At 34.7% G+C, this 26,561-nt stretch overlaps 4 protein-coding genes across 5 annotated transcripts; 2 read left to right on the top strand and 2 right to left on the bottom strand.

The window, feature by feature from the left end:
• The first annotated feature begins 465 nt into the window (after positions 1 to 465).
• On the top strand, positions 466 to 6,064 carry LOC145895810 (kelch-like protein 23). Its single transcript, XM_082984596.1, has 14 exons — positions 466 to 724; positions 802 to 925; positions 984 to 1,137; positions 1,311 to 1,525; positions 1,910 to 2,053; positions 2,700 to 2,772; positions 2,842 to 2,924; positions 3,017 to 3,089; positions 3,149 to 3,231; positions 3,322 to 3,502; positions 4,381 to 4,512; positions 5,232 to 5,399; positions 5,488 to 5,635; positions 5,854 to 6,064. The coding sequence occupies exons 1-14, from the start codon at positions 663 to 665 to the stop codon at positions 5,972 to 5,974; spliced, it is 1,761 nt and encodes a 586-aa protein (XP_082840722.1). The 5' UTR covers positions 466 to 662; the 3' UTR covers positions 5,975 to 6,064.
• A 3,343-nt stretch (positions 6,065 to 9,407) lies between these two features.
• LOC145895845 (kelch-like protein 25) lies at positions 9,408 to 14,616 on the top strand. The gene is made up of 12 exons (XM_082984629.1): positions 9,408 to 9,605; positions 9,683 to 9,806; positions 9,863 to 10,016; positions 10,150 to 10,364; positions 10,746 to 10,889; positions 11,364 to 11,436; positions 11,506 to 11,588; positions 11,686 to 11,881; positions 13,083 to 13,208; positions 13,505 to 13,660; positions 13,745 to 13,892; positions 14,259 to 14,616. Exons 1-12 carry the CDS (start codon positions 9,544 to 9,546, stop codon positions 14,377 to 14,379), a joined length of 1,602 nt encoding a protein of 533 aa, XP_082840755.1. The 5' UTR covers positions 9,408 to 9,543; the 3' UTR covers positions 14,380 to 14,616.
• Positions 14,617 to 15,021: 405 nt separating this feature from the next.
• Positions 15,022 to 22,027, bottom strand: LOC145906918 (uncharacterized). 2 transcript variants are annotated; one of them, XM_082994379.1, is made up of 8 exons: positions 21,821 to 22,027; positions 21,438 to 21,633; positions 21,045 to 21,241; positions 19,956 to 20,130; positions 17,638 to 19,590; positions 17,327 to 17,406; positions 16,933 to 17,037; positions 15,022 to 16,715 (listed from the first exon to the last, which is right to left on the bottom strand). In XM_082994379.1, exons 1-8 carry the CDS (start codon positions 21,831 to 21,833, stop codon positions 16,534 to 16,536), a joined length of 2,901 nt encoding a protein of 966 aa, XP_082850505.1. In that variant the 5' UTR covers positions 21,834 to 22,027; the 3' UTR covers positions 15,022 to 16,533. The 2 variants fall into 2 exon arrangements, with proteins under 2 accessions (XP_082850505.1, XP_082850509.1); XM_082994383.1 differs by having other exon boundaries at positions 21,438 to 21,630.
• Positions 22,028 to 23,392: 1,365 nt separating this feature from the next.
• LOC145902285 (tetratricopeptide repeat protein 1-like) lies at positions 23,393 to 26,391 on the bottom strand. The gene is made up of 8 exons (XM_082990208.1): positions 26,264 to 26,391; positions 25,557 to 25,800; positions 25,183 to 25,243; positions 24,997 to 25,109; positions 24,811 to 24,847; positions 24,567 to 24,715; positions 24,094 to 24,148; positions 23,393 to 23,843 (listed from the first exon to the last, which is right to left on the bottom strand). The coding sequence occupies exons 1-8, from the start codon at positions 26,266 to 26,268 to the stop codon at positions 23,713 to 23,715; spliced, it is 795 nt and encodes a 264-aa protein (XP_082846334.1). The 5' UTR covers positions 26,269 to 26,391; the 3' UTR covers positions 23,393 to 23,712.
• Positions 26,392 to 26,561: the final 170 nt, after the last annotated feature.

Genomic DNA, 26,561 nt, shown 5'->3' with positions numbered 1-26,561 from the left:
GTGATGCTTGGGGGCAAATTGTGCAGTTAAGCGAGCACATGTGCAAGTCCTTTACCCGTGTGTCTGCAGCTAAATCACCGGGGGGGCGAATTGTGTCATGTCATCAGATTAAAAAAATATTATACACCAAAATAATATAGCTAATTTTCGTGTAATTTTCACATAACATCTAAAGCAAGATATTGATATTTGCACACATTAAAATGGTCTCAAATGCCTGGTGAATGCACTTTCGAAATATTTCAATGTAGCCATCATCACTTACTGGTCACGCAGTCAGAAAATTAATAAAAAAGGTTGAGTGTTGAGGCAGATTGGTAAAAGTACATGTTAAAATGTTTCGATTTCTATGGCGATACTATAGATTTCAATTAGGGGATTCCCAATATGCTAATAAGGCTTTTCAGTTCCTCTTGGACAGAAAATGGAAAAGAAAACAGTAACAATTACCTGATAACAGAAAAAGGTCAGCAGTATTTTTTGCGCCCCTGCACAAGCAATATGCATTGAAAACATTATATAGATTATGAAAAGAATTAGATGTCATTTGTAAAGCACAGATCTGTCAATTTTCGTGAATGTTTACTCAGTTAAGGTTTTTAAGTTTCAGTTTCACAAATTGTGATCAGGTCTGGCTCATTAAATTTTAGGTTTTTTTGGCAATGCAGCAAACACAAGAAGAAAGAAATGTGCATAATCAGAAGATTTTGGACTATCTTAATCTGTAAGTTGTTTTTTTTAATGTAAAGAATGCCCACAAAAATTTATTTAGAAAATTTAACTGAATAATTTATGTTACAGTGACAGAAAAAGATCAAAGCAATTTTGCAACCGAACACTTTGTTCCCAAGGAGAAAACTTTGCAATAAATGATGGAATCGTTGCTTCCATGTCTGGGTATTTTGAAAAAATGTTCAGTGCAGAGGTTTGTATCCAAATCACACAAACTCTCTGTTTTAAAATATAAAAACTTTTTTTCACAGTTAAGAGAAAAATATGCTGGCTTGGTGAATCTTGACAAAATTCCACCTAAAAGACTGGAAAGTGTATTGGATTATATTTACACTGGTGGTATTAAAATAACCGAGGAAAATGTGTTGGAAGTGTTGGAAGATGCTGATTATATGCAAATTGAAGGTATGTATACATCATATATGTCATTAGATGGCTTGACACATCCTGTGTAACTTGACAACCAGTGGAATTTTAAGTCTAGACACACGAATTGAATTTTTTTTGTAAATATTCAAAGTGATTTAGATTTATTCGTCATGCTAGTGTTTTTTTATTCATTATATCCTTCGTTTCAGATCTTAAGACATTTTGTAGAAAATTCATGTTGAATAATATCTCAACCAACAACTGTTTGAAGCTAAGAGCTTATGCTACTCGATACAATCTTGCTGATGTGGAAAAGAAAACAAACCAAATGATTGTTGATAACATTGCAACAGTTGTACAACATGATGATTTCATGCAACTTGATGTTCTTGATATGTCTGCAATCATCAAACATAGGGGAAAGGTTTGTTTTTGAGCAGAGAATTGTCCGAAATAGTTTGTTTATTTCTATTTGATAGATGGACAATTGAATCTTTTCTGGCAAAAACATTCAAGCCAATTCAACATGAATAAAAATGTATAAGTTGGTAATGTGAAACTTAGCTGACTACAATTTACAAGTTTCACGATATTGACTAACTATCAATATAAATTAGTGTCGCTGATAGAATGACAATGCCATGTAGAGGAACAGATTCTGGCAAAATTAAGAAAGCAGTCTTGTATAAGTTGGTTGATGTATTTTTGTAATAACGTCTGTTGTTAAATTTGTTTATTTCATTTGTTGTCATATTATTGAAGATTAGAAGTCATTTTTTCCAGTAAACGTTATTTATGTCTTTTGTAGAATTGTGAGGAAGTTGTTTTCAGTGGAATTGTGAAGTGGGTTAATTCTAATCCTCATCAACGTGAAGAATTGTTTGTGAATCTTTTCTCCCAACTTGATCTCTCATCGATGACATCTGACTTTCTTCAACAAGTTTCCACTGAAGTAAATTTCTTCATGATTTTTATGGGACTGTTTTCCCACCCTAAGAATAACATGCGAATTACTTTGAGGCCATTTAAATCAACCTACTAAGTTCGTCTTCAGTTCGCTACATACATTTCTGCAACAAATGTTTTGCGTTTCTACAAGATATTTACTTTTTAAAATTGGTAACTTGATGAAAATGCACGTTTTACTCGAAAGAACCATAGCGCATTTACTATAGCTGCGAGCTGTGGCAAAATTTAGTAGCCATTGGAAGGGTGCCATCCAAGTGAAAAGTTGATCTTATTTTTGTGATTTTTGTCAGATTGTGAATTAAGTAAGTTGGTTTCAGCATGATCGAGTCTATGTCGTATGTTTTGACAAAATCAAGTCTTTTTTGCACGATGACTGCCACAATGTCCTTAGTAAACACTCACTGATTCCAAGCTTTCACTGTGTGGTTGCCTCAAGTTTATGAGAATAAAATTAAACCACAATGTGTAGGAACTCAGTCTATTCTCAAACAAAATCAATACTGTATCCAGGGGGTGGTCCAAGGAAACGGAAACCCCCTTTTGTGAAATATTTTGTCTGTTTAGAATTGTTTAATCTTGTTATGATTGTTGTTATGTTGCTTTTGTAACATGTTACATTGCCTTCACAGAATTTGGTGAAAAAAAACTTGGAGTGTTTGAACAAGCTTGTTACCATTCTTATGGGAAAACTATTGCCTGCTGGCAAGTTATTTGCAAACAAATATATATATTCATTTTTTAATCCAACATTACCCATCGATTTTTAAACAGAGCTTCTTGTGATTGGTGGAATTAATTCAGACTCAGATTGTGTTGTGTATGACGTCAAAGCAATGAAATCAAAGAACCTTGCTGTAAGTGCTTTGTTCTTTTCTTCCAATTTTCATATAAATAAAATTCTATTACAAAAAGATGTATTCAAATGCAATTGTTTGATATTGAACAGGAACTGAATCCCGGTCGATGGTGTTTGACATCAACAAGATGTGGAAGAAAGGTTTATGTCATGGGAGGTGAAGGTGGTGCAAATTAACTTTCACTTATATTGCGATGCTATAATTATTTTTGTCCTATAAAGTGTTTCTTGTAATTGGTGGTAAATATTCAAGAGAAGATTGTATCATGTATGACGTAATGAAAAAACAATCAAAACACATGGAGGTAAGCTGTGACCAAACCTCATTATTAAGCTGACTTAAACTTTGAAGAAATATAGGAAAGGTAGAAATAAACTTGTGGTAATTTGAACAGAAACTCAACCCTGGTCGATCTTGTTTGACATCAACAAGATGTGGGAGAAAGGTTTATGTCATGGGAGGTGAAGGTGGTTGTGGAAGAAAATGTCAAGTTTTGGATTTGGATGAAAATACTTGGAGTAAAATGCCTGATATGTTGGAAGAAAGGAAAAATTGTAGATCGGCATATATTAAAGGTATGTTGGTATTTGACTAACAACATCACAACTGTTGTACATTGTATATCAGACCACTATTGTGTTACATAAAAATACATTAAGATTAGAACAGGGAGTATGTGATGCTAATAATGGTAGGATCACTTTATTAAATGCAATTTTTTTTCAAATGCCACGCAACTGTTATAAAAACATGAAATAGAATTAAAATTTAGAGATTTGTCAAAGAAAATTACTTTACAGACGTGAAAATTGTGATGTGAAATTATATTTAAATTCTTAAAATCCAATTTGGTTGGTAATTGTGGAATCATTGATTCAAACAAATTTTCTCAGACTTAAATTTATTATCCCTCACATTATACCAAATATTTGTTCTTAGTTGAAGTCAGCAATGTTCCCAACCCTCTCTATAAATATTTCAAATTTGCATGCCACAATTAATATGGTGTAAACAAGAATTTATAAAGTATATTGACATTCGTGTTATGTTGGCCATCTCAACAGGGAGTCAAATCGAAACTGAATCTGAACCTGGTAAATCATAATTAAGAAAAAAGCTGAACCAGAACTAAACGGAATAATTTGAATCAAAACTAAATCATTTTTGCTGATTCGGGTTTGTGTTGGTTTAACCGTAGTTGAACAATTCGTTTATATTGTCACAATACAGTTGACACTTACAGTGGCATTTGTTTCATAGAGTTTCTTGTCTGGATCATGTAAAATACTTATTTTAAAATAACACAGTAAAGTGTATCTGAATCTAAACCTTATAATCACCATAAGTGGTAAATTGCTTAAACTGGAATTGAATATCCAAGAAAATCTCCAAATGTTGTGAAAAGTTTAGGGACTGCATTAAAATTATTTTGTCATGTTCCATCTGTCTACAGATGTTATTTATGTAACTGGTGGAAGATCCAATGGCTCAAGTTGTGAAAAACTTGACATCACCAACAAAAAGTGGGAGAGGATGAGGAATATGTTGCATGAGCGATCATACCATGCTACTGTTGTTTGTAATGGTGAGTAACAAAATAGTACTAAGACTGATATCACATAATTTGCTTTTTTTTGATTATTTTGGAAAAAAATCAGATTGCAAGCAATAAGATTAAATATGCGTAGGTTGTATACATGGAGTCCAATGGCCCAGAAAATTTTTTGAAATTATTTTTTCTGTATTGATAGCTTAACAGGTGTAATTAAAAAAAATTGTGGGTCAAAACCTCCAGAAAAACCAAAGACTTCCTTTTACGTTCACTTAAAAACTGCATTTTGTCTATATTTTACATGGTTTGCAATACCTAAGCATATGCAAATCAACAAAAAGGAATAGTTTTAAAAATAAACTATAGTGCATGTACAACATGAAAAACTCACATTCGACTTTTAATGTTTGTTTGTGTAATATGCCCGTTATGTAACATTTAGCATAAACATGGGGGCGTTTCTAGTTTTTGCAACCTTACCAGAAGTAATTTGTTTAAAAACCAGTTGGTTTATGGAAATATATCAATTACAACCACACGGTATAAAGACGAGGTTTATTAGGTGGGCAAATTCTCCTGGTAATAAAGTGCTGTGTATCATATTGTTTGGATGATTCAAGCACAAGTGTTTTTGTATTTTTACAATGTGCTCAAAAATATTTTCCCCTTTAAGGTTGATATAGGACCAGCAGTTTAAACCATTGGACACATAAATATTGTAATATCCGCATCTGTGCTGACTTTCATTTCAGACAAACTTTACTGCATTGGAGGTTGGGAGGGTGACACTGAAGGAATGTGTTTAGATTCATGTGAATGTTACGATGCTGAAGTTGATGAATGGAAAGAAATCCCTTCTCTCAATGAAGTCAGAGATGAAGTGGTTTGTGTTGTGTTGGATGGATACATCTATGCTATAGGTAATTTGATGTGATGATAATTTTGAATAACTTAATGTCAGTGAATAAACATTACCATTGCAAATATGTCCTTTCCTTGAATTGACAGGAGGAAGAGACAACAATGACAAACCCATGTCAACAGTTGAACGATACAAACCTGGAGGCAACAAATGGGAATATGTTGCATCACTCAAAACTGCTCGTCGTGGTCACTCTGCTTGTGTTTTGCAAAACAAGATATTTGCTATAGGGGGGTAAGATTGATTTTATTTATGTTTTTTCGCTATTTATAAAATTAACAATTTCAGTAAACCACATTATGTGACATTTTAATGCAATAAAGTCAATAGAAATGTTAATCTGTGCATGAATTTGTAAATTTATGTTCAAACAGATTTAACTTAATTTATTTTTCGAATGTTTTGATTGTGAAAGCACAAATTGTTTTCACTGAATATTAAACAATGTTTAGAAAAGATGTCAATGAAAAAAACCTGAAATCAGTTGAAGTTTACGATCCAACTTTTGATGTTTGGACATTTTGTTTTGAAACTGAGAAACCAGTTTTTTATGCAACTGTTGTTTCCATATAAATTGTGCTTTGGAATTTAATTCTAATTGTTATTCATTTTTTTCTGTCACTTACATTACTCTTATTGTACAGATTTTATGCATTTTCATTCCATGCAATTTTTAACCTGTTGTTGTTTTCATTTTTGTAAAACATCATATGTTGGTTTACAATACAGCAATTGTTCATTTCAGCAAAATAGGAAATACTTCCTGTTTTTTTTGTGCAAACAGTTTATGAGTTTCTGTATGAGATGGATATAAATATTTATACCAGCAAATTTCATTTACTGTTATAATAAACCTTGTGTCAAACACTTCTATTTTTGAAAACATGACAGTCATTAACTGTGTCTTTTCTGTTTGTGACTGCTGATGCTTATTAAATCGAAACATGTTTTCAAAAAATAGAAGCATTTGACACAAGGTTTATTATGATAATAAATGAAATTGGCATTGAAGTTTTCACTTGTGTTAGTACAATTAATGAAGTAAAAATGTTTTCATTGTTTATACCAGAAATGCTGATTGCTAATATTTGTGAAAGTAGTGCAGTGGTGGGGAACACAATTGTGGTTTTAGTAAACAAGAATAGTTTGTTCAACTGGTTGAGGCGGACAAAGCAGTAGGTTGAGATAAAGTTTGCTCAAATAATGTCAAGAGTGAGGTTTACGATCAATCTACTCACTGACACAATTGACACATACAAGCAAGATTATATGGTTTGTCAGAAGAAATATACTGGGATTGTAAGTGTTTGGCACAGCGATGAAACAAGATGACGTCACGATGTTTCGCAAAACTTGCTAAAAATTTTTTCAATATCTATTGACATTCGTGGTTACTAAAGCTCAACACTCTCAAAGCAATTTCAAAATCTTCAAATACTGCAATTATGACTATTTCTGTTATGACATCATCTCACAAATACTGCATTTGTGTGACATCAGTGTTTAGTTGCAGAACAGTGTGGAGTGTAAATTTCATTGTATTTAGGATGTTGGGAAACTTAACCATTAGTCTTGCTTGGGATACTTGCAAGAATTCATTTCATAATTTTGAGTGAGTGTTTACTTAAGTGTTTGTTTCGAATGTGGCTGAGTTTTCTGTTGCGTTGTTTTCATTCTCGTCACTTTGATAAATGGGTCTGGTATGAATAATATTTGATTGTTATCACAACAACGTTTTGACATTTTGAACAAAGACTTATATTACTGCTTCACAAAATATAAAAAGTATTTGAAATAAAGTTGTTTGGGTAGTCTAGGTTTAAAATGTCCATAAATATCAACAGGACGTATTCCAGCGATCGCTTGCCACATGTTGCCGATGCGAAGAGAAGTTTTCCACGCCTCGTTCTCCGTTACACAGTCGGCCAAATTTTGGGACTTCTCCTGGAGGTTGCGAGAGTCTGGAGGAAACAACTGAAGTTGATCTTCAGGATGAGGAAGAGGGCAGTCAACATCAAGCATTGTGTGTTCTGCAACATCGACTCGCAGCATCAAAGGATTTTGATCTTCCGCATCGGTTGCGTACTCAAGGACACTTTGGACGAGCGCTGAAATGAAGCTGGGATCCTCCTCGTCTTCTTTACTCTGATGTTGACCGAGCTCATCATCTGATGTAGTTTGGAAGTGGAGGAGACGATTGATGTCCATCATAGGGTTGATGTAACTCCAGTTGAGCCACTGCAAGTTTGCCGATCCAATCACTGTGGAAGTCATATCGGCAAAAAAATCGTGCATCAAGTGTGTCTTGTCACCATGGTTACCAAACTCCCCATCAGCAAAGTCATCCCATTCAGACCACTTTCCGTAATCAGAAAACACTTGATTTTGTTGCATTCCACGAAGAAACTCTGCTGGCCAACCATAGTCACAACCCTGGGAATTTCTCAACCAGATTTGCTTCCTCGACAAATCCATTCCAACATCAGCCTTCTCGCTAAACGAGTGGAGATTTTCTGAAATTGCATCGATCTGTTGGTGGAGGAGCGCCAGATCTCGGCTGATAGAAGAGTCGAGAGCGTGAAAATCTACTCCTCCTTCCAACGACGTCTTTAGGACTGAACAAGAAAGGCAAGAAGTGTCGACGCAAGATTCCTTTTCACAAAACTTTGCGTCTGGTTTCAGATAATTTCCATTTTCATCACTTGCTTGAATCGTCCAACTCATCTGAGTCATCGCTCTCCTCAAGGCACTTCTGGAGATCCTGCTCCACATCAGTGAAAATTGCCTTGTAATCCTCCCAGAGTTGCCCAGCTTCAGGTGAGTCAGTCTGGTTGGGACGGTACATGGTTTCTACGTCATAGGGGGGTGAGATTGATTATCATGCACACTTTTTCGTTGTACAGAATTCGTTTAGCATTTACTAACCATAAGAAATTTGGCATAATTTTAACGAAGTCAGTAGCATGTGTTCTATTATGTTATATAGTGACCTTAAACCTTTTGAAAATCAAGCAGCAAAATATATTTAGGGAAAACAGCAACAACCAAGACCTAACATCAGTTGAAGTTTACGATCCAACTTCTGGTATTTGGACATTTTCTTTAGAAACCGAAGTACCAGTTTTTTGGGCAACTGTTGTTTCCATATAACTTGCTGCAGATTTCCTAAACCTTCATCAGAACATGCCTTTAATGTAAAGTTATCATTTTTATAGTCAATGACTTAATATGTCTCGCTTCACTTGTTTTTATTGTTCTCTATTTGTTTTCGTTTAGTAAGTTTTGTAACCTCCAGAAACACGTGTTGTTGTTTCTCCTTTTATCAAAAATCAGCAATATATTTATCGCAACTGCCAGATCTGAAGTACTTTTTAATCGTTGCTCTTTTGGCAATAACTTGAACAACGATTTTAGCATGACTATGTAAGGAGGGGTTGTGGAACAACAATTTATATGAAAGTAACGAAATGCGGTGGTGGGACTGCTACGTGGTCGTGACCAACATCAAAGAAACAGCACTTGCTGAAGACAATCAGTGATGCTTGGGGGCAAATTGTGCAGTTAAGCGAGCACATGTGCATATCCTTTACCCGTGTGTCTGCAGCTAAATCACCGGGGGCCCAATTGTGTCATGTCATCAGATTAAAAAAATATTATACCCCAAAATAATATAGATAATTTTCGTGTAATTTTCACATAACATCTAAAGCAAGATATTGATATTTGCACACATTAAAATGGTCTCAAATGCCTCGTGAATGCACTTTCGAAATATTTCAATGTAGCTATCATCACTTACTAGTCACGCAGTCAGAAAATTAATAAAAAAGGTTGAGTGTTGAGGCAGATTGGTAAAAGTACATGTTGAAATGTTTGCGCGCGATTTCTATGACGAAACTATAGATTTCAATTAGGGGATTCCCAATATGCTAATAAGGCTCTTCAGTTCCTCTTTGACAGAAAAAGGTCGCCTCTGCACAAACAATATGCATTCAAAACATTATAGAGATTATGAAAAGAACTAGATGTCATTTGTAAAGCACAGATCTGTCAATTTTCGTGAATGTTTACTAAGTTAAGGTTTTTAAGTTTCAATTTCACAAATTGTTATCTGGTCTGTCTCTTCAAATTTGTTTTTGACAATGAAGCGAACACAAGAAGAAAGAAATGTGCATAATCAGAAGATTTTGGAGTATCTTAATCTGTAAGTTGTTGTTTTTAATGTAAAGAATGCCCACAAAAATTAATTAAGAAAAATTAACTGAATAATTTCTGTTAAAGTGACAGAAAAAGTTCCAAGCGATTTTGCAACCGAACACTTTGTTCCCAAGGAGAAAACTTTGCAATGAATGATGGAATTGTTGCTTCCATGTCTGGGTATTTTGAAAAAATGTTTAGTGCAGAGGTTTGTATCCAAACCCCACAGTCTCTATGTTTTTTTATGAAAATTTTTTGTTACAGTTAAGAGAAAAATATGCTGACTTGGTAAATCTTGACAAAATTCCACCTAAAAGACTGGAAAGTGTATTAGATTATATTTACACTGGTGATATTGAAATAACAGAGAAAAATGTATTGGAAGTGTTGGAAGATGCTGATTATATGCAAATTGAAGGTATGTAAACATTAGAAAATTGAATGTTTTATTATCTTGGAAACACACAAATGGAGATTTTTTTATAAATATTCGAAGTGGATTTAGATTTCTTTGCCATGCTACTATTTTTTATTATTATCTTTCGTTTCAGATCTCAAGACACTTTGCAGAAAATTCATTTTGAATAATATCACAACCGACAACTGTTTGAAGCTAAGAGCTTATGCTACTCGATACAATCTTGCTGATGTGGAAAAGAATCTAAACCAAATGATTGTTGATAACATTGCAACAGTTGTACAACATGATGATTTCATGCAACTAGATGTTGGTGATATGTCTGCAATCATAGAGCAGAGGGGAAAGGTTTGTTTTTGAACAGAGAATTGCCCGAAATAGTTTGTTAATTTGTATTTTATAGATGGACAATTACTTTTTTTCTGGTAAAAACATATAAGCCAATTCAACATGAATAAAATGTCATTGTATAAGTTGGAAACGTAGATGACTTCAATTTAAAAGTTTCACATTATTGACTAACTATCGACATAAATTAGTGTCGCTGATAGAATGACAATGCCATGTAGAGGAACAGATTCTGTCAAAATTTAGGAACCAGCCTTGTTTAAGTTGGTTGATATATTTTTTTAATCACCTCTGCTGTTAAAATTGTTTATTTCATATGTTGTCATATTATTAAAGATTGAAAGTCATTGTTCCAGTAAACCTTATTATTGTTTTTTGTAGAATTGTGAGGAAGTTGTTTTCAGTGGAATTGTGAAGTGGGTTAATTATAATCCTCATCAACGTGAAGAATTGTTTGTGAATCTTTTCTCCCAACTTGATCTCTCATCGATGACATCTGACTTTCTTGAGATAGTTTCTACAGAAGTAAATATCTTTGTGGTTTTTATGGGTCTGTGGGTCTAAGAGTCCAACAAGTAAATGTAAACCACTTTTAAATTAAATGTTAACCACGGCCACTGAAGTAAAGATTGATTTAAGTAACTTGGTTTGAGCATGTCGTATGATATGACAAATTTTTACATTTATCAACAATGACTGACACATTGTCCTTACTGTGAACATTCACTGATTCCAAACTTTTTACTGCACATGCTCTACCGGGTACAGAAAAAAAAAATGAAACTTTTGAAGCAAAATCAAACAACTCTATAAAAAATATGAAGGTGGCTAGTGGTCTAACCTGGAAGGTATTTGGCCCTGCTAGGATGAAGGTAGCATGACCTTGCTTAAAGGCACTCAGTGTTTGCTTTGAATCAAATTTTAAATAATGTTTCTTGTAGTTTTTGTTATTTTTCTTTTGTAAATTTTTGTGTCTTAATTGTTGCACTGTCTTCACAGAGTTTGGTGCAAAATCATTTGGAGTGTTCCAAACAACTCATTAAAACACTAGTGAGAAAATTGTTGTGCGTGGGTGAGTTATTTGCCAACAAATATGAATATTTATTTATTTCACCAACATTAACCACTGATTTTTAAACAGAGTTTCTCATAATTGGTGGATATTACACAAAATCAGATTGTTTTGTGTACAACATCAAAGCAATGAAATCAAAGCACCTTGCTGTAAGTGCACTTGGTTTTGTGTTTTAATTCATTAAATAAGTATAATTTTATTAGAAAAAAATGTATGTAAATGTTTGAATTGTTTGATGTTGAACAGGAATTAAACCCCGGTCGATCTTGTTTGACATCAACAAGATGTGGGAGAAAGGTTTATGTCATGGGAGGTGAAGGTGGTGATGGTGATGATGGTGGTGGAAAGAAATGTCAAGTTTTGGATTTAGATGAAAATACTTGGAGTAAAATGCCTGATATGTTGGAAGAAAGACAATGGTGTGGATCAGGATGTGTCAAAGGTATGTTGGTATTTGACTTAGATTATATTTCACATTGCTATTATGTTGCATAAAGTTAAGTTAAATACATTAAGTATGTGTGCCCGAATTGGGGGTCTGTATGTTAGTTGAAAACTCTTCTCACACAAAACAAACAAGGGAACAAAAAATCAGAATTACAGATATTTGAGAACAAAATTAGCTTGTAGAAATGTGACAAAAAATTATATAAAGTTAGGGTGTTTGGCAGGAAACCTAGTTTCCTTTGTGGCAGCATTGAATCAAACAAATTTGAATATTATTGCAAATATACTATTCCTCACATTGCTTGAAATAGTTGTTCATATCTAATGCCAGAAATGTCCACATACCTCTTTAAAATTCTAGATATTATTATTTCAAGTGTGCATGTCATGCAGATTTTTAATAAGATTTGCCTATTAGTGTTTGTTAGAAGTATACTGACTTTATGTTATATTTGCTATTTTATTCATAGAAAATATATTTGTTAGATATAAATTAAAATTTTGCATAAACGTGAAGAATTGTTTGTGAATCTTTTCTCCCAACTTGATTTCTCATCGATGACATCTGACTTTCTTGAGATAGTTTCTACAGAAGTAAATATCTTTGTGGTTTTTATGGGTCTGTGGGTCTAAGAGTCCAACAAGTAAATGTAAACCACTTTTAAATTAAATGTTAACCACGGCCACTGAAGTAAAGATTGATTTAAGTAACTTGGTTTGAGCATGTCGTATGATATGACAAATTTTTACATTTTTCAACAATGACTGACACATTGTCCTTACTGTGAACATTCACTGATTCCAAACTTTTTACTGCGCATGCTCTACCGGGTACAGAGAAATTAAAATTTTGTATAAACTTACACTGCTATTTGCATTAGGTACTTCAAGTTTTTGTTTCTGCTTTTTCAATTTGGCTGTGGGGGAAACTGATGATGCCTTTTTTAGGCGAAATATATTTTCCTCAATAAACATCCACTGTTTGAACTGTCCACAGATCGCTTTACAGAATTTAACATATAAACATAAATAAACTTAGATTTTGTATTTACTATGTTGATGATTGATATCAAAACTTTCAAAACAGGCTGCAAGGAACAAAAAGTTTGTTGTTAGTGTAAGCATACAGTGAAATATTTAAATATTGTGAAAGGTTTGGACTGCAGAATGTTATGTAATGTTCCATCAATCTACAGATGTTATTTATGTAACTGGTGGAAATGGATCAAGTTGTGAAAAACTTGACATCACCAACAAAAAGTGGGAGAAGATGAGGAATATGTTGCATGAGCGATCATACCATGCTACTGTTGTTTGTAATGGTGAGTAACAATAATAATGTCAAATGATTTGTATACGATAATAATTATGGTAAAAAAAGAATTAAAACCAGTAATATCAAGTAAGCATCGGGTGTATCTGTGGGAAGGTCAAGATGGACTCCCCCATTGAATTATTTTGTCTGTTGTGATGTTTGCGTTTTCTACAGTTTTTTTTTAAAAACTCCCATTGATTTTTCTGGCTCTGTTGCACATACAATTTTTTTTTATAGGACCAGTAGGTAAACCCATTAAGACAAATATTGTAATAATCACATTCATACTGACTTTCATTTCAGACAAACTTTACTGCATTGGAGGTCTAAGCAAGAAACGTTTAGATTCATGTGAATGTTATGATGCTGAAGCTGATGAATGGAAAGAAATCCCTTCCCTCAATGAAGTCAGATGCCAAATGTCTTGTGCTGTGGTGAATGGATACATCTATGCTATGGGTAATTAATATTATGAGAATATTGAACAAACTAATTTTGTTTTAGAAGTAATTGGGTAAGAAAATTTCCTTTCTTTTCCGTAAGGAGGAGTAGACAACGATGGCGAACCCACGTCAACGGTTGAACGATACAAACCTGGAGATGACAAATGGGAATATGTTGCATCACTCAAAACTGCTCGTCGTGGTCACTCTGCTTGTGTTTTACAAAACAAGATCTACGTCATAGGGGGGTAAGGTTTGTGTTTTTTGTAATGTTGTATAAAATTTTCTATCCCAGTAAATCACATTGTTTGACAATCTAGGCATTTTTTATGCTTAGTCCATAGGAATGTTTCTATCTCTGTGTGTGCGATAATTTAAGCAGCATTTATTGGTAAATTTTTGTTTTAACATAATTATATTTATTAATAATTTTCCATATCCAATTACTTCACTTGTGAAAGCACGAACTATTTCCATCGAATTAAGACAATGTTTAGAGTAGGTGTCCATAAAGAATTGTTAACAAAACATCGGTTTTGTTTAAATACCAGGATTAATTAGAAGTTGCCATTATATGATTGAAAATATGTTTTCTTTTCAAAAAAATTGCTCAGATGTGACAGCAATAATCAAGGCCTAAGATCAGTTGAAGTTTACGATTCAACTTCTGATGTTTGGACATTTTGTTTTGAAACTGAAAAAGTGGTTTATGGTGCTACTGTTGTTTCCATGTAAATTGTGTCTATTTCAAACTGTGACCACAATAGGCTTTTAAATTCATATCGTTTCATTAATTACCTTTTCTTGTGTCACATATAATTTCTATTTGTTGTATTATAAAGCAACAAGCAATAATTTTAGCGTCTACTTTTTATGCACTGCTATTCTATGCAACCGCTGTTTCCGAGTCGTATGTTGTTTCATTTGTAAAATATCCTACAAATTAAAAAAAAATTAATACTTCTTAAGTTTACAGAATATAACATCTGTTTGGATTTACAATACAGTCATCCTTCAGTTTTTAAAATAGAAACTAATTCCTGTTCTTTGTTGTGCAAATATCAAATTAGTTTCTGTATAGGATAATCACAAAAGCGGAGTTAAAAGTTTAAACCTGTAATGCCATTACTTCTTAGTTGAGTAAATTTAGTGCAGTGAAAAATATTTGACAAGAAGTGCACTGCTTTGGTCAAATAATCGCAAGAAGGAGGTTTATGATCTAGCCATTCACTTACAAACAAATTGGACTAGAGCGGGGTGTTAGGACGTTGGAAACTAGCCATAAGTCTAGGTTAGACAATTTGTCACCATTTGTTTTCATATTGCTGGGTGATAGTATGCTCATTTAGGACATCACAAACTGCTTCACACCTGATATATCATTGCCGTCGTTTTATTTTTACATTTTCCACAAAATATCTGAGGCACCGAAAGTTCACAGAAGAATTGTTGTAGATTTTTTTAAACAATTAAAATTACTTTGAACAAAACGTAACTGGAAATATTGAGTGGGAAAAATAAAACTCAGCAAGGCAAAAAAACTTGGGAAACAGAACCACAGAAATCATATATCATGAAGGTTGGGTATTTTATAAATTTATGTTCTAAATTTCCTCAACAAAATTAACACATTTACAATTTGTAGAAATTGGGCAGATTCCAGAATTCCAAAACAATTAAACCGTCAGTTAATCAGCTGAACACAAAACAACATCAGTTGCCACTGACGACACAAAAAATCCACATCCGTGTTTTTACATTTGTAGATATTTTACCAGCATATTTCACCACATTCGTTGCGGTAAAAACAAATAACCACAAAATTAACTATTGGTTATTTAACGGTTTGGGTAATTTCACTTTTCGGGTAACATATGAAAAACCATCTAATGACAATAAACCACAACAACATGCAACAGAATTAGGATGAACAAACGTACAAAGCACGTCAATTAACCAAATATTGAGTTTTTTGGAGATGGTGGGGAACATTAAGTCAGCAGATTCAAGATCCACAACAGGTTGAATTAGAGGAGATTTTATCCACCAAAGATATCCAAACAAACACATGACAATAACTTTTATGTACAATATATACAGGATACTATAATGCAGGGGGCGATCCACCTATTTGACGCACATACACCAACTAATCATGTACATACAGGAGTAAATAAATATGTATATGTACACTGGGGTGGGGTAACAATATAAACATGAAAAATAATGTGTTCCTAAATGAAAGAAAAAAATACACATGCAAAAAGTTGTACAATGTAACACACATCAGATGTCGCTAATATTAGACGTCGCATACTGGGAGGAAGAAGTGGATGACTTGCCAACCAAATTTGAGTGACTGATCAGGTTTTAGGATGACAACGTGGTATTCAATGTAACCAGGGTTCTCAACTGGGGACAATGAACCCCTAGGGCACCACAATGACTAAACAAGGGCCCCAAAGGGACCAATCAAGTGGGAACACGAGACTTTTTAAAACAATAATTTGTGATTATGTTTATTTTATGAAGGGTTGCCACCAATGAAATTTCTTTACATTCGTCACGGAGTTCACATAGTACCAAAAAAATGGTCCAACGGCCCTATGGACCCCAACCAGTTGAGAAACCCTGAACTTAACAATCAAGGCATGAATTCTTGGCAAAAAATGTCTTAGGTGTTTTTCAATCCAAATAATAAACATATTATTTAACTATTAACTGGGATATATTAACATGCATTTGTTGAAGAAAACTCACTCATGCATATTTTCAAGCAAATCTCAGGCAAGCGCCAACAACGCACTAAACTAAAAAACAATTAGCACTGTTCACATTAGCAATAGAAAATATTTTTTTGTGTTTGGTATTTAATATATAAGAGAGCAGTCAGCGCGAATTAGCTTTGGGTGGACGACCTGCAAGCTCATTCTCAAGGTCGTTGTCCATCAGTTGGATCTGGTGCTCGAACATTCCCGTTTGTTGAGATTTATCCAGACCAGGTTTTTTGGGACAGATCTTTTGGATTCCATCGTTACACGAAGGGTTTTCGAACAACAACTTTCCGATTTCTGGTTTAAAGAAAACACGAGATTCTACGTGTGGTTACAGCACATTCCTTACATTTTTCATCAGATGTTTGAAAAGTTGAAAGAGTATTGTCACACTTGCAATGGATATTATTTAAACAGTCAAGATTTCAGGCACATCCAATAATGTTGACACAACTTTCAGACAGCCAATTACTAAAACTGGAAATTACAAGGGTACAACACAAACACTTTTAACCTTTTTCGATGCTCTTTAGTTGGAACTCAACAGCTTCACTGTGTAGATTGCTCGACTGCTGCTTTTTAGGCGAGATGTCAGCCATGTAGGATCCACTGAAAACATCTAAACAGGAAAAGTATTAGAAGGAAAATTCTGACCACTAAGACAAAAGTGTGTCCACTTAAATATAAACAAAATAAATTTAGCGAAATCGATTTTTTACAAATAAATCTGCTGACTTCAATCTGAGCCTTGTTGCTTCATGATATATGCGAACCAAGTAATTTGCTGTCGCAGATAACACAACAATGCCTAACCGAGGGCTAGATTCCTCTACAGCTACTAAGCAAGTCGTACAAAATAAATTAATGATGATTTTTACTTGTCTTGTTCAAGTTAATGGAGATAATACCATGATAAGAAGTGTTTGTTTCAAATGTGGCTGAGTTTTCTGTTGCGTTGTTTTCATTCTCGTCACTTTGATGAATGGGTCTGGTATGAATAATATTTGATTGTTATCACAACAACGTTTTGACATTTTGAACAAAGACTTATAGTATTGTTTCACAAAATACAAATAGTATTTGAAATAAAGTTATGTTAGTAGTCTAGGTTTAAAGTGCCCATAAAATAACAATGATATTGTTATTTAGAGACTGAATGGTAGTAAGGATAAAGTTCATCAACTTAATTGTGGATGGATTTTGAAGCAACAAAACTTACCTAAAATGAGTCATTGCTGATGGCTGAAGCACACATGGGCCAGTGGGGTTGTGCTTCTCGCTGTACACGATATCAACAGGACGTATTCCAGCGATCGCTTGCCACATGTTGCCGATGCGAAGAGAAGTTTTCCATGCCTCGTTCTCCGTTACACAGTCGGCCAAATTTTGGGACTTCTCCTGGAGGTTGCGAGAGTCTGGAGGAAACAACTGAAGTTGATCTTCAGGATGAGGAAGAGGGCAGTCAACATCAAGCATTGTGTGTTCTGCAACATCGACTCGTAGCATCAAAGGGTTTTGATCTTCAGCATCGGTTGCATACTCAAGGACACTTTGGACGAGCGCTGAAATGAAGCTGGGATCCTCCTCGTCTTCTTTACTCTGATGTTGACCGAGCTCATCATCTGATGTAGTTTGGAAGTGGAGGAGACGATCAATGTCCATCATAGGGTTGATGTAACTCCAGTTGAGCCACTGCAAGTTTGCCGACTCAATCACTGTGGAAGTCATATCGGCAAAAAAATCGTGCATCAAGTGTGTCTTGTCACCATGGTTACCAAACTCCCCATCAGCAAAGTCATCCCATTCAGACCACTTTCCGTAGTCAGAAAACACTTGATTTTGTTGCATTCCACGAAGAAACTCTGCTGGCCAACCATAGTCACAACCCTTGGAATTTCTCAACCAGATTTGCTTCCTCGACAAATCCATTCCAACATCAGCCTTCTCGCTAAACGAGTGAAGATTTTCTGAAATTGCATCGATCTGTTGGTGGAGGAGCGCCAGATCTCGGCTGATAGAAGAGTCGAGAGCGTGAAAATCCACTCCTTCTCCTTCCAACGACGTCTTTAGGACTGAACAAGAAAGGCAAGAAGTGTCGACGCAAGATTCCTTTTCACAAAACTTTGCGTCTGGTTTTAGATAATTTCCATTTTCATCACTTGCTTGAACGCCTGCATTCACTTCGAGCGGAAAGTTGCTTTCTTCCGTCCAAATTGAGTTTAAAATACTTTCAACTTGTTGGGGAAGATGATCATCCAAATCCTCTGAATCATCGCTCTCCTCAAGGCACTTCTGAAGATCCTGCTCCACATCAGTGAAAATTGCCTTGTAATCCTCCCAGAGTTGCCCAGCTTCAGGTGAGTCAGCATGGTTGGGACGGTACATGGTTTCCAGGCGACTTGCAACCACCCCAGGAGATGAAGATTCATCATCCTCCCAAAGTGATGGTGAAGGACACCACAGCCAACTTTCTGATGTTGATCCATGGTCTTCGTCACTTACTATCTCATCCAATTGAAGTGAAGTTTTCGGAGATTTGGTGCTTGGGGATTTTTTTCCAGGATCGAACTCTAGGAAGCCGGATTCTGGATCCCGAAACCATTTACTCTGTAATTTTGGGGCTTCCTCCACTGACTTTTCGCTGCTTTCTTGTCTTGTGAACTTCCAGCATTCTGGCGTATTAAAATCAAACATTTGGAAACCAAGTTGAGGAGGTTCAAATTGAGCGGACTCTAACACAGCTGGTGCTGAAATCTTCTTACAGATTGGTTGTTTTTTCACACCATCCTTAACACCAGCATAACCAGAACTAGACCCGGTCTCTAAAACCCATTCTTTCTGCATTTTGTTCACATTTCTTTTACTGCTTTGGGGATTTTTTCCTCTTTTGTCATATTTTTGGTGCATTGTGGTTCTGCTTTGGAACATGTTACTAATCTTATTCATCTGCTGTCTGGCTTGCCAACCTTGCTTTTGTGAAAACTTGCTGGTGGATATTTTGCTGGTGTTGTGTGCACGTTTTGATGCCCGTGCAGAGCCATCCTGTGATAGTTTGTGTCGATGATAATGTCTTGATGTTCTTGATCTGGTCGCTGATTGGTTGGGTTTGCTGGTTTCTTTGGGTTTTTCAGAAGTTTCTTTGCTTTTTTCTGTGTCTTGTGCGTTCTGGAATCTGGGAACAAATCAACAGTTAAAGTATCCACCAACAGTAAGTTGTACAGAAACACAATTTATATCAATTGTTCTGAAAGGTTGGATTGTTATGCAGTTATTTTAATCGTCGTCATGGTAAACTTTACAAACCTCACTACGAAATAAAACAAACATTTGGAAATTTACATATTGAGTCAAGAACATTGTTAATGCCATTATAAAGAAGACTTAAACCATAAAAAATCCTATTGTTTCAAAACAGGGAGGATAATTCTACAGCAAACAGCTGACAGAAAACAGTGCACTTGACAACCACACATTAACACGAATGTTCTGATCTAAACAAGAAGTCACAAATCCAACTAAAAGGGTTTGGTTACTTACAATGGTTTTGTTCCCCAGACAGAATTTACGTTGGCTTGAATATTTTCACCATTGGAGGCAGCAAACAGCAGGGGAAAGGCATCTTGGTATTTTTCACGTTGTTTGTTTGGGAGTGAGAGTGAACGTTGCTTCTTGGTCGTGTGTTCTTCATCTGAACTTGAACTTGACTTTGATTCTGCGTTGGACGTGAACATATTTAAATCTTTGTTACTGTAATGTGGACTTGATCAAAAGTTGTTGAGGACATTTAAACTAGGGTTCGTTTTGTAAATGCACAAAAAACACCCAAATGTTTTTGAGCAAAACAAATACCAAGAACTCCTAGCATTAAGTTGACATTAAAGTGCTTAAAATTTTCAAGGGGTAAGACTGGCCTAACATAAGCCCTCTAATGCATATTTACTGGTAGTTAAATCCATTACAGTTATGGGCATAGTGAACCCCCATAAACTCGTCATGCTGCACAATAATTACTGCACGACGACATAGCTATGAATACTTTTCACATTAATTCTTGTGACAGCCCTGGTCATGTGGGTGGATGAGGTATCATGGTGACAGACAAGTACAATTGCACCTCAGCATTTGTTGAATATTGGTATTTAAACGATGACTAAATAAACATCAAATATAAACTCATTCAAGCTTATCGCAACAAACAAAGGTCTCACGCACAAAATCAAGCCATTTCTTTACAGATTGTATTTAGATCTGTATTAACTGAGTAACAACGTGAAACAAAATATGTTATCGTCAGAGAATGTGTACATGTTTACTGTTGTTCATGTTATAGAACAGGAAACTAATCGCGACAGGAAGTAATTCAAACTGTCAACTAAAGTGGAAAGCAACATTGTTCAACATCCGATTATAAACAGTGCTCACCAGTTTGATCTAATATTACTTTGATTAAAATTTCAACACCACTTTTCATCCTGGAAACATTAGCAATGTTACTAAAATTTTTCAATATTTATAATTTCAATGTTTATAAGTGTTTTGTAATAACAACTTCATGGCAGTGAATCATTCACAATCAGATTGACTGAGTGCATGAAACCAGTAGTAAATCCATTTTGTGCAACTTACCATTCAGCATGTTAAGCTCGTTTAGCTTGGAGCAAAGATTTTCAATTAGTTTTTTGATAGCTGCGTCATTTACTACATCGTCATTGTTTTTATCGACAGCCGAGAGCAGGCATTTTGCAGCCATCTCCTTCTTCAGCAATATCTCGTCAGCAATATTAAATGAGTTGGTTCTCTTGTTGTATTTTTGTTTTGGTTTCCTAACACAAAGAAAAAACATGTGTCACGTTTGGGGCACAGAAAAACATTCCTTCACCCAGATTATTTTTCTACAGCTACAGTATGTAAAACCCCAAGTTTGTGAAGTATTATTTGGCAATAAACCATACACAAACAACTAAAGGCATAGTAGAATAGTTTATCACATTTACACACTGTGCATTAGATTATACACACCTGTTTTTGGAGCCGGGCAATTTGGCAAAAATATTTGCCTCTTTTTCTGCAAGGTGAAGATCGTTGGTGTGACGAGAGTTAAGAAATATGTCGAGAACGTGTCGCGTGTAAATGACCGCATCAATTTTATGCAGTTCAAGTTCAGACGCAAGCCATCGTTGTAGAGAAGCAATGCTGGCTTGATGCACTGTTTCTGCTTTAAACATTTTATAAAATTCTTATTGTGACATCAAACATGACAGTAACAATTACCACACAAACAATCTTGATTTTTTGGCATCTGAGATCACACAAAAACTAGTTCTGCTATTAAACTCCTTGTTGGTACCACAAGCGACTATTACCACAAAGTAATCTCAGTTATATATAAGTGACGAGCTAACCTTTAAAATCCATATTAGCACATAGGTTGGGTGGAGATACAGAGGCAGGTTGTGGGAAGATCAGTGTCGTCGTTGTAATCCAGTGGTCCGTTTGTGCACCACCAACACTTGTAGTTACGTAGTAGCATGGTGATGCAACAAGCAAAAATAAATGGGCTCAGAGGCCTGTTAGGCCATAATCCTAGTTTGATAAAGTACGCAAGGCACAAACCTACATAAAAATTGGTGGTTAATTTGTACTTTTTGACAGATTATTTATAGATGGGCACTTATTTTTTGATCATTGTTAATGTTTACATTGTGTGATTTAGAAAAAGTGTTTGTAACTTATTAGGAGATCAAAACTATAATATATTATAATTGTGCCACCTACGTTTATTTTTAGGTAGCATTATTACAATTAGACTACCTAAATTTTATAATTGGTGAAATAATTAATTAGTAAGTATATAACTTTTCGCTGAATAATCATAATTTTTGGAATCTACCAATAAAAATAATGTACAAAGTAATACCAAACAAAATGGCTGGTGCTTTTTCAAACAACACAATAATGTTGCTTTATGCTCACTGTAAGTAGCCTACATTCTTATCTCTTAATATTATTTAATCGGAATACGATTTTTTATGACTTAGCAGTCACCTGACTGGATCAGTTTAACAATCCATCTGTCGATCAGCTGATAATAATGGGCGAGACAGCTGGTTAAATCAGCTGATCGTCCATTCAATAATTTTGTGCCGATACTCTCGAGTTATTATATAGCGATAACTAGAACAAACCATCACATGTAAATAATAACACAACCATGGCGAAATCATCGCTCGAGCAAACACAGCAACAGCCTCGCAACATAAATACAATTACAAAACACGGAACACAAAAGATGTCGCTCCTTTCAGTAGTAACCAAAGGTCAAACATATTTGATCGCTACAGCGACTTCGTAGCGCATCATGACGCATTCCCCGCCTACCAAAGTGACGCAATCTCGTGACCATTGTTACGCAATCCTGTTTACAACAGCAATGATATGATTTGGCAAAATTGCGTTTTGTTTCATTGCATTCAGTCAATTTTCTACAACATAATAGTAATATTTCGACTTCCTTTTGATTCTTTAAAAACAATCTGTAAAAAAATTTCTTTCGGCTTCAGCAATGTATGTTGACCAAAATCATATTTTCAACTGAACATCAAACCAACAGTTGTCTATGATCAAACCAGCAATAGCAGGATTTTCAAAACCCCTAAAAACTCTCAATAACACTGACAAAATAATTCTTTATTTTTTATCTGCATCGAACGTTTATGTTTGAAAAAAATGTCTTCGGAATTTAGCTTAATTGTACCTCGAAGTTATTTAACCATTAATGTTTCCACTACACGGAGCCCCATTCGGAAAACCAACAAGAAACAATCCAACGACCTCGATCGTTGGATGAGAAGGCTGTTTCAGACATATTGCGAAACCACTTTGCATACTGTGTCAGCTTGTGACGTAACGGAACATCGCATGTGTGACACCACGTCTCGAATAATCAATCCACATATTTTCAAACAACGCACACATCAATTTTTGTGTTTTATTTTGTAAACACAGCACAAATCCTGTTGCAGTTTCCGTACATGTATAGACACACGGAAAAGTCCTAAAATAAACTCTTTAAGTGAAAAATCAAATCATAAAAATATGGGTCACGATAAAACACCTCGAACACGAAGAAAAAGTTACATTCAGATTTCATATGTTTGTTACTCTATTGGCAGAAAGGCTTGAAAATTATAGACAGGGAAAATAAAACATTCATAGTGAAGAACGATTTCCTCCGCGACTTGGATCAATTCCATTCTGTGAACTTCAAATGATGACAAACTCATCATGCTTGAAATCATTTTGGTTGCTGATTTTGGACAAACTGGACATTGTATGAACCAGTTTCAGGATTTTGTTGCATCTGGAAGTTGTTTGTTGACAAACCAAATGGTTTCAAAACCATATTTCCAAGCTCTTTCAGTTTACCTAAAAAACATTAATGTCAATGAAATGGAGCCACCTTCTACCTGTTATATTACTGTTAACATACAAGTGTGATATTTAAAGGCTGCACGAAATTTCTGTATGACTTATTTTCAATGCAATAAGTTATGACACAGGCCTTAAAAGGTGATGAACAAACTATTTGTGAATCAACTAAAAAGTAAGTTCTTTTTTATTGTTCCAGTTCCAACGATACAAATGTGCATTGTACGATAAACTGTTAGTCACCAACCCATCATCTCTGCTTTCATTTTCTCATTTCTTTGCTCTATCTGTTGTGGTAGTCTCTGTACCAACAGTGAAACAATTAAATTCACCTATACATTAAGAATGTTCAGTGCTGATGCACATTCTCAAACTATGTGCTGCTAAACATGTTATGTGATTGCTGCTGATTCTAAAGAAAGCAATGTTTCTATCAATCCACCATTTAACAAAAGCTTCTTTCAGGGTTTAGGTAAAATTGGTCAACTCTTTTACCAGATGCTCAACAGTTAGGAATACAGTAATATTTGTTGGCAAGAGCATAGTAAATATTATAGGTGTTTGGGATATTTTTTTCTCTCTCTGACCAGAAGGGAAACAGTTACAGTAATCTTTGTAAGGAAAACAGTGTTTAGAGCACAGATACATTCTGGCAACACAGCAAATGTAAATACTGTAAGGGGTCAGCAGTATAAACAGAACCAACAGTGACCAACCCACCATGCATGCCTCTCGAGCTTGGGGGATAGATGGGTCTTTCTCCAACACAGTTTTGTAATCGGCGAACGCTTCATCTAATTTTTCTGTTTCTTCATATAGTTGAGCACGTCGCAGCAGAGCTTTTACATAGGATGGATTGAGTTCAATCGCTGAAAGTAAAAGGGTTTATTGTTGATGTTTGTTATATAAACTCTACCAGGGATTTGTGAACTACTTATTTCAAACAAAAAACAACAATTTTTACCTTCACTGCAATCTTTAATGGCTTGATTTGTTTTATCCTGAAATATGGAAAATTCACAATTAAAACATGAAATTTTCATTACCACCCAGTACACTAAAAATGTTTAAATGTATTTTAGATCAAGAGTGCAAATACCCAAACTTGAAGGTTATTAAAACTATATTGTATACTTCAGAGTAGTCTTACCATGTTCTTGTAACAAGCAGCCCTGTTTGAAAATAAAACTGATCTTTCTTGAGCAAAACATTTTGGGCATCTTTGCAGACCTTTCGTATATAAATTGCGTGCTTCAGTCAAATCTGGAATGCAAGAATATTAAAGCAAATGTTTCCTCACAGTAGCAGCATTAGAAAAAAATTCTTTCAAAATTACTTTTTTGCTTGAACTCATCATTGCCTTCATTTTTCAAAGCCATGGATTCTTTCCTCAAGTCCTAGAAATAAATGATAAGAATATCATTAATTATTGATTTACATGTGTCAGCCTTCAGATTGGAAAGCTTATAATTTGCATGGATGATATATTTTTGCGATAACCATTGATTGTCCGCTGGTGTACTGACTAGCCAGCATGTGTATAATGTATTAGTTACATTTTTCTGCAGATTACTTTGTATCTACCCTTGTCTTTCATCCTGCCAGGTTTAGCTAAATAAACAAATATATCAGGCATTTTCCAAATAGTTGAAATACATACATGCAACATGGTGAATTATTAAACCACTGTAGGATTTCTATTTTTCAAACCTCTTTTTCCTCTTCTGTCAAACTTTCTTCAGTTTCTTCATCCAAGCAAGTCTTCTCTATTTTGTCAGTGATTTCACTCACATCTCCAACATCTTCATGTTCCACTTCTTTTTCTTCTTCGGTCTGGATTATCTCTGGGTTATCAGTCTCAATATTATTTTGAGTTTGGTCACTTGTTTCTGTTACATCTTGGTTTGTTTCACATTCAAAGAATTCATCATCACTTGCTGTTTTGTCCATTTTTCTAACAATGAAAACATTTTAGCAAACAAACGTACAATCAGAGGATTTGGGGGTTTTGTGGAACATACGTTACAAAATAACTACTTCCCCTTAAGTAATAATGCGCACATAAAGCACTTGTTTAAAAGGGATCAGTCTAGTGCAATGAAAGAAAATAGATTTTGCTTTGTTGTAAGTTTGTAAAGATGAATGTTATCGTGTTTCAAGGCAAAGTTTTAAGAGCATTTTTGAGGTTTTGTGTACACATACTCTGTTTTAGTTATAGTTTTAGATTTCATTATAATTCAAACATACATGCCAGAACTTATTTCCATGTAAGTTTGGACATTTTAAACAAAATTGTATTTCAACTATTGGAAGAAATAAGTAGTCATTGTAATATATTTTTCATGAGTATTTTATTTTGTGAAATATTTCAAACACATTACGAAACGAAGAACAAAGAATTAAAGAATCATACTTACAGCATAAACTTCCTTTTCCACAATGTCAAAGGTCACGCTATGATGTCAACAAAAACTTTTGGAAGAACGAGAGAAATTTCTTTTTTCTCGGCGCACGTGCTTTTCACGCTTGAGTGGTTTTGAATTTTATCTTACAAACTGAAGACAATTTGTGTTATTATGAACTAGATAAAAATTGCCTGTAATCTTCTCTAAAGACAGGACATGCTTTTTAACGTTTGGCGTAGTGATGAGTCAGGTTTGGTGTAATGTTTATGTTGCAAAAGATAATCACGATGAATTGACTGAAAAATGAGTT

This window comes from Ascidia mentula, chromosome 1, assembly GCF_947561715.1.
Source record: "Ascidia mentula chromosome 1, kaAscMent1.1, whole genome shotgun sequence".
NCBI classification, from domain to species: domain Eukaryota; kingdom Metazoa; phylum Chordata; class Ascidiacea; order Phlebobranchia; family Ascidiidae; genus Ascidia; species Ascidia mentula.
This window is presented reverse-complemented; position numbering and strand designations above follow the sequence as displayed.

Bases quoted from the DNA above. Each gene is read 5' to 3' on its own strand.
- LOC145895810 (XM_082984596.1), top strand. From the start codon at position 663: ATGCAGCAAACACAAGAAGAAAGAAATGTGCATAATCAGAAGATTTTG. The intron at 1,526-1,909 runs GTTTGTTTTTGA...TGTCTTTTGTAG, and splicing joins TCATCAAACATAGGGGAAAG to AATTGTGAGGAAGTTGTTTT. The intron at 5,400-5,487 runs GTAATTTGATGT...TTGAATTGACAG, and splicing joins TGGATACATCTATGCTATAG to GAGGAAGAGACAACAATGAC.
- LOC145895845 (XM_082984629.1), top strand. From the start codon at position 9,544: ATGAAGCGAACACAAGAAGAAAGAAATGTGCATAATCAGAAGATTTTG. The intron at 9,807-9,862 runs GTTTGTATCCAA...TTTTTGTTACAG, and splicing joins AAAAAATGTTTAGTGCAGAG to TTAAGAGAAAAATATGCTGA. The intron at 10,890-11,363 runs GTAAATATCTTT...CTGTCTTCACAG, and splicing joins TTGAGATAGTTTCTACAGAA to AGTTTGGTGCAAAATCATTT.
- LOC145906918 (XM_082994379.1), bottom strand. The intron at 21,242-21,437 runs GTGTGTATAATC...TCTTTGTGTTAG, and splicing joins TTGCCCGGCTCCAAAAACAG to GAAACCAAAACAAAAATACA. The intron at 16,716-16,932 runs GTTAAAAGTGTT...TCTTTAAACCAG, and splicing joins ACTAAAGAGCATCGAAAAAG to AAATCGGAAAGTTGTTGTTC.
- LOC145902285 (XM_082990208.1), bottom strand. The intron at 25,110-25,182 runs GTAATTTTGAAA...CTTGCATTCCAG, and splicing joins TGATGAGTTCAAGCAAAAAA to ATTTGACTGAAGCACGCAAT. The intron at 24,716-24,810 runs GTAAAAATTGTT...TTTTACTTTCAG, and splicing joins CATTAAAGATTGCAGTGAAG to CGATTGAACTCAATCCATCC.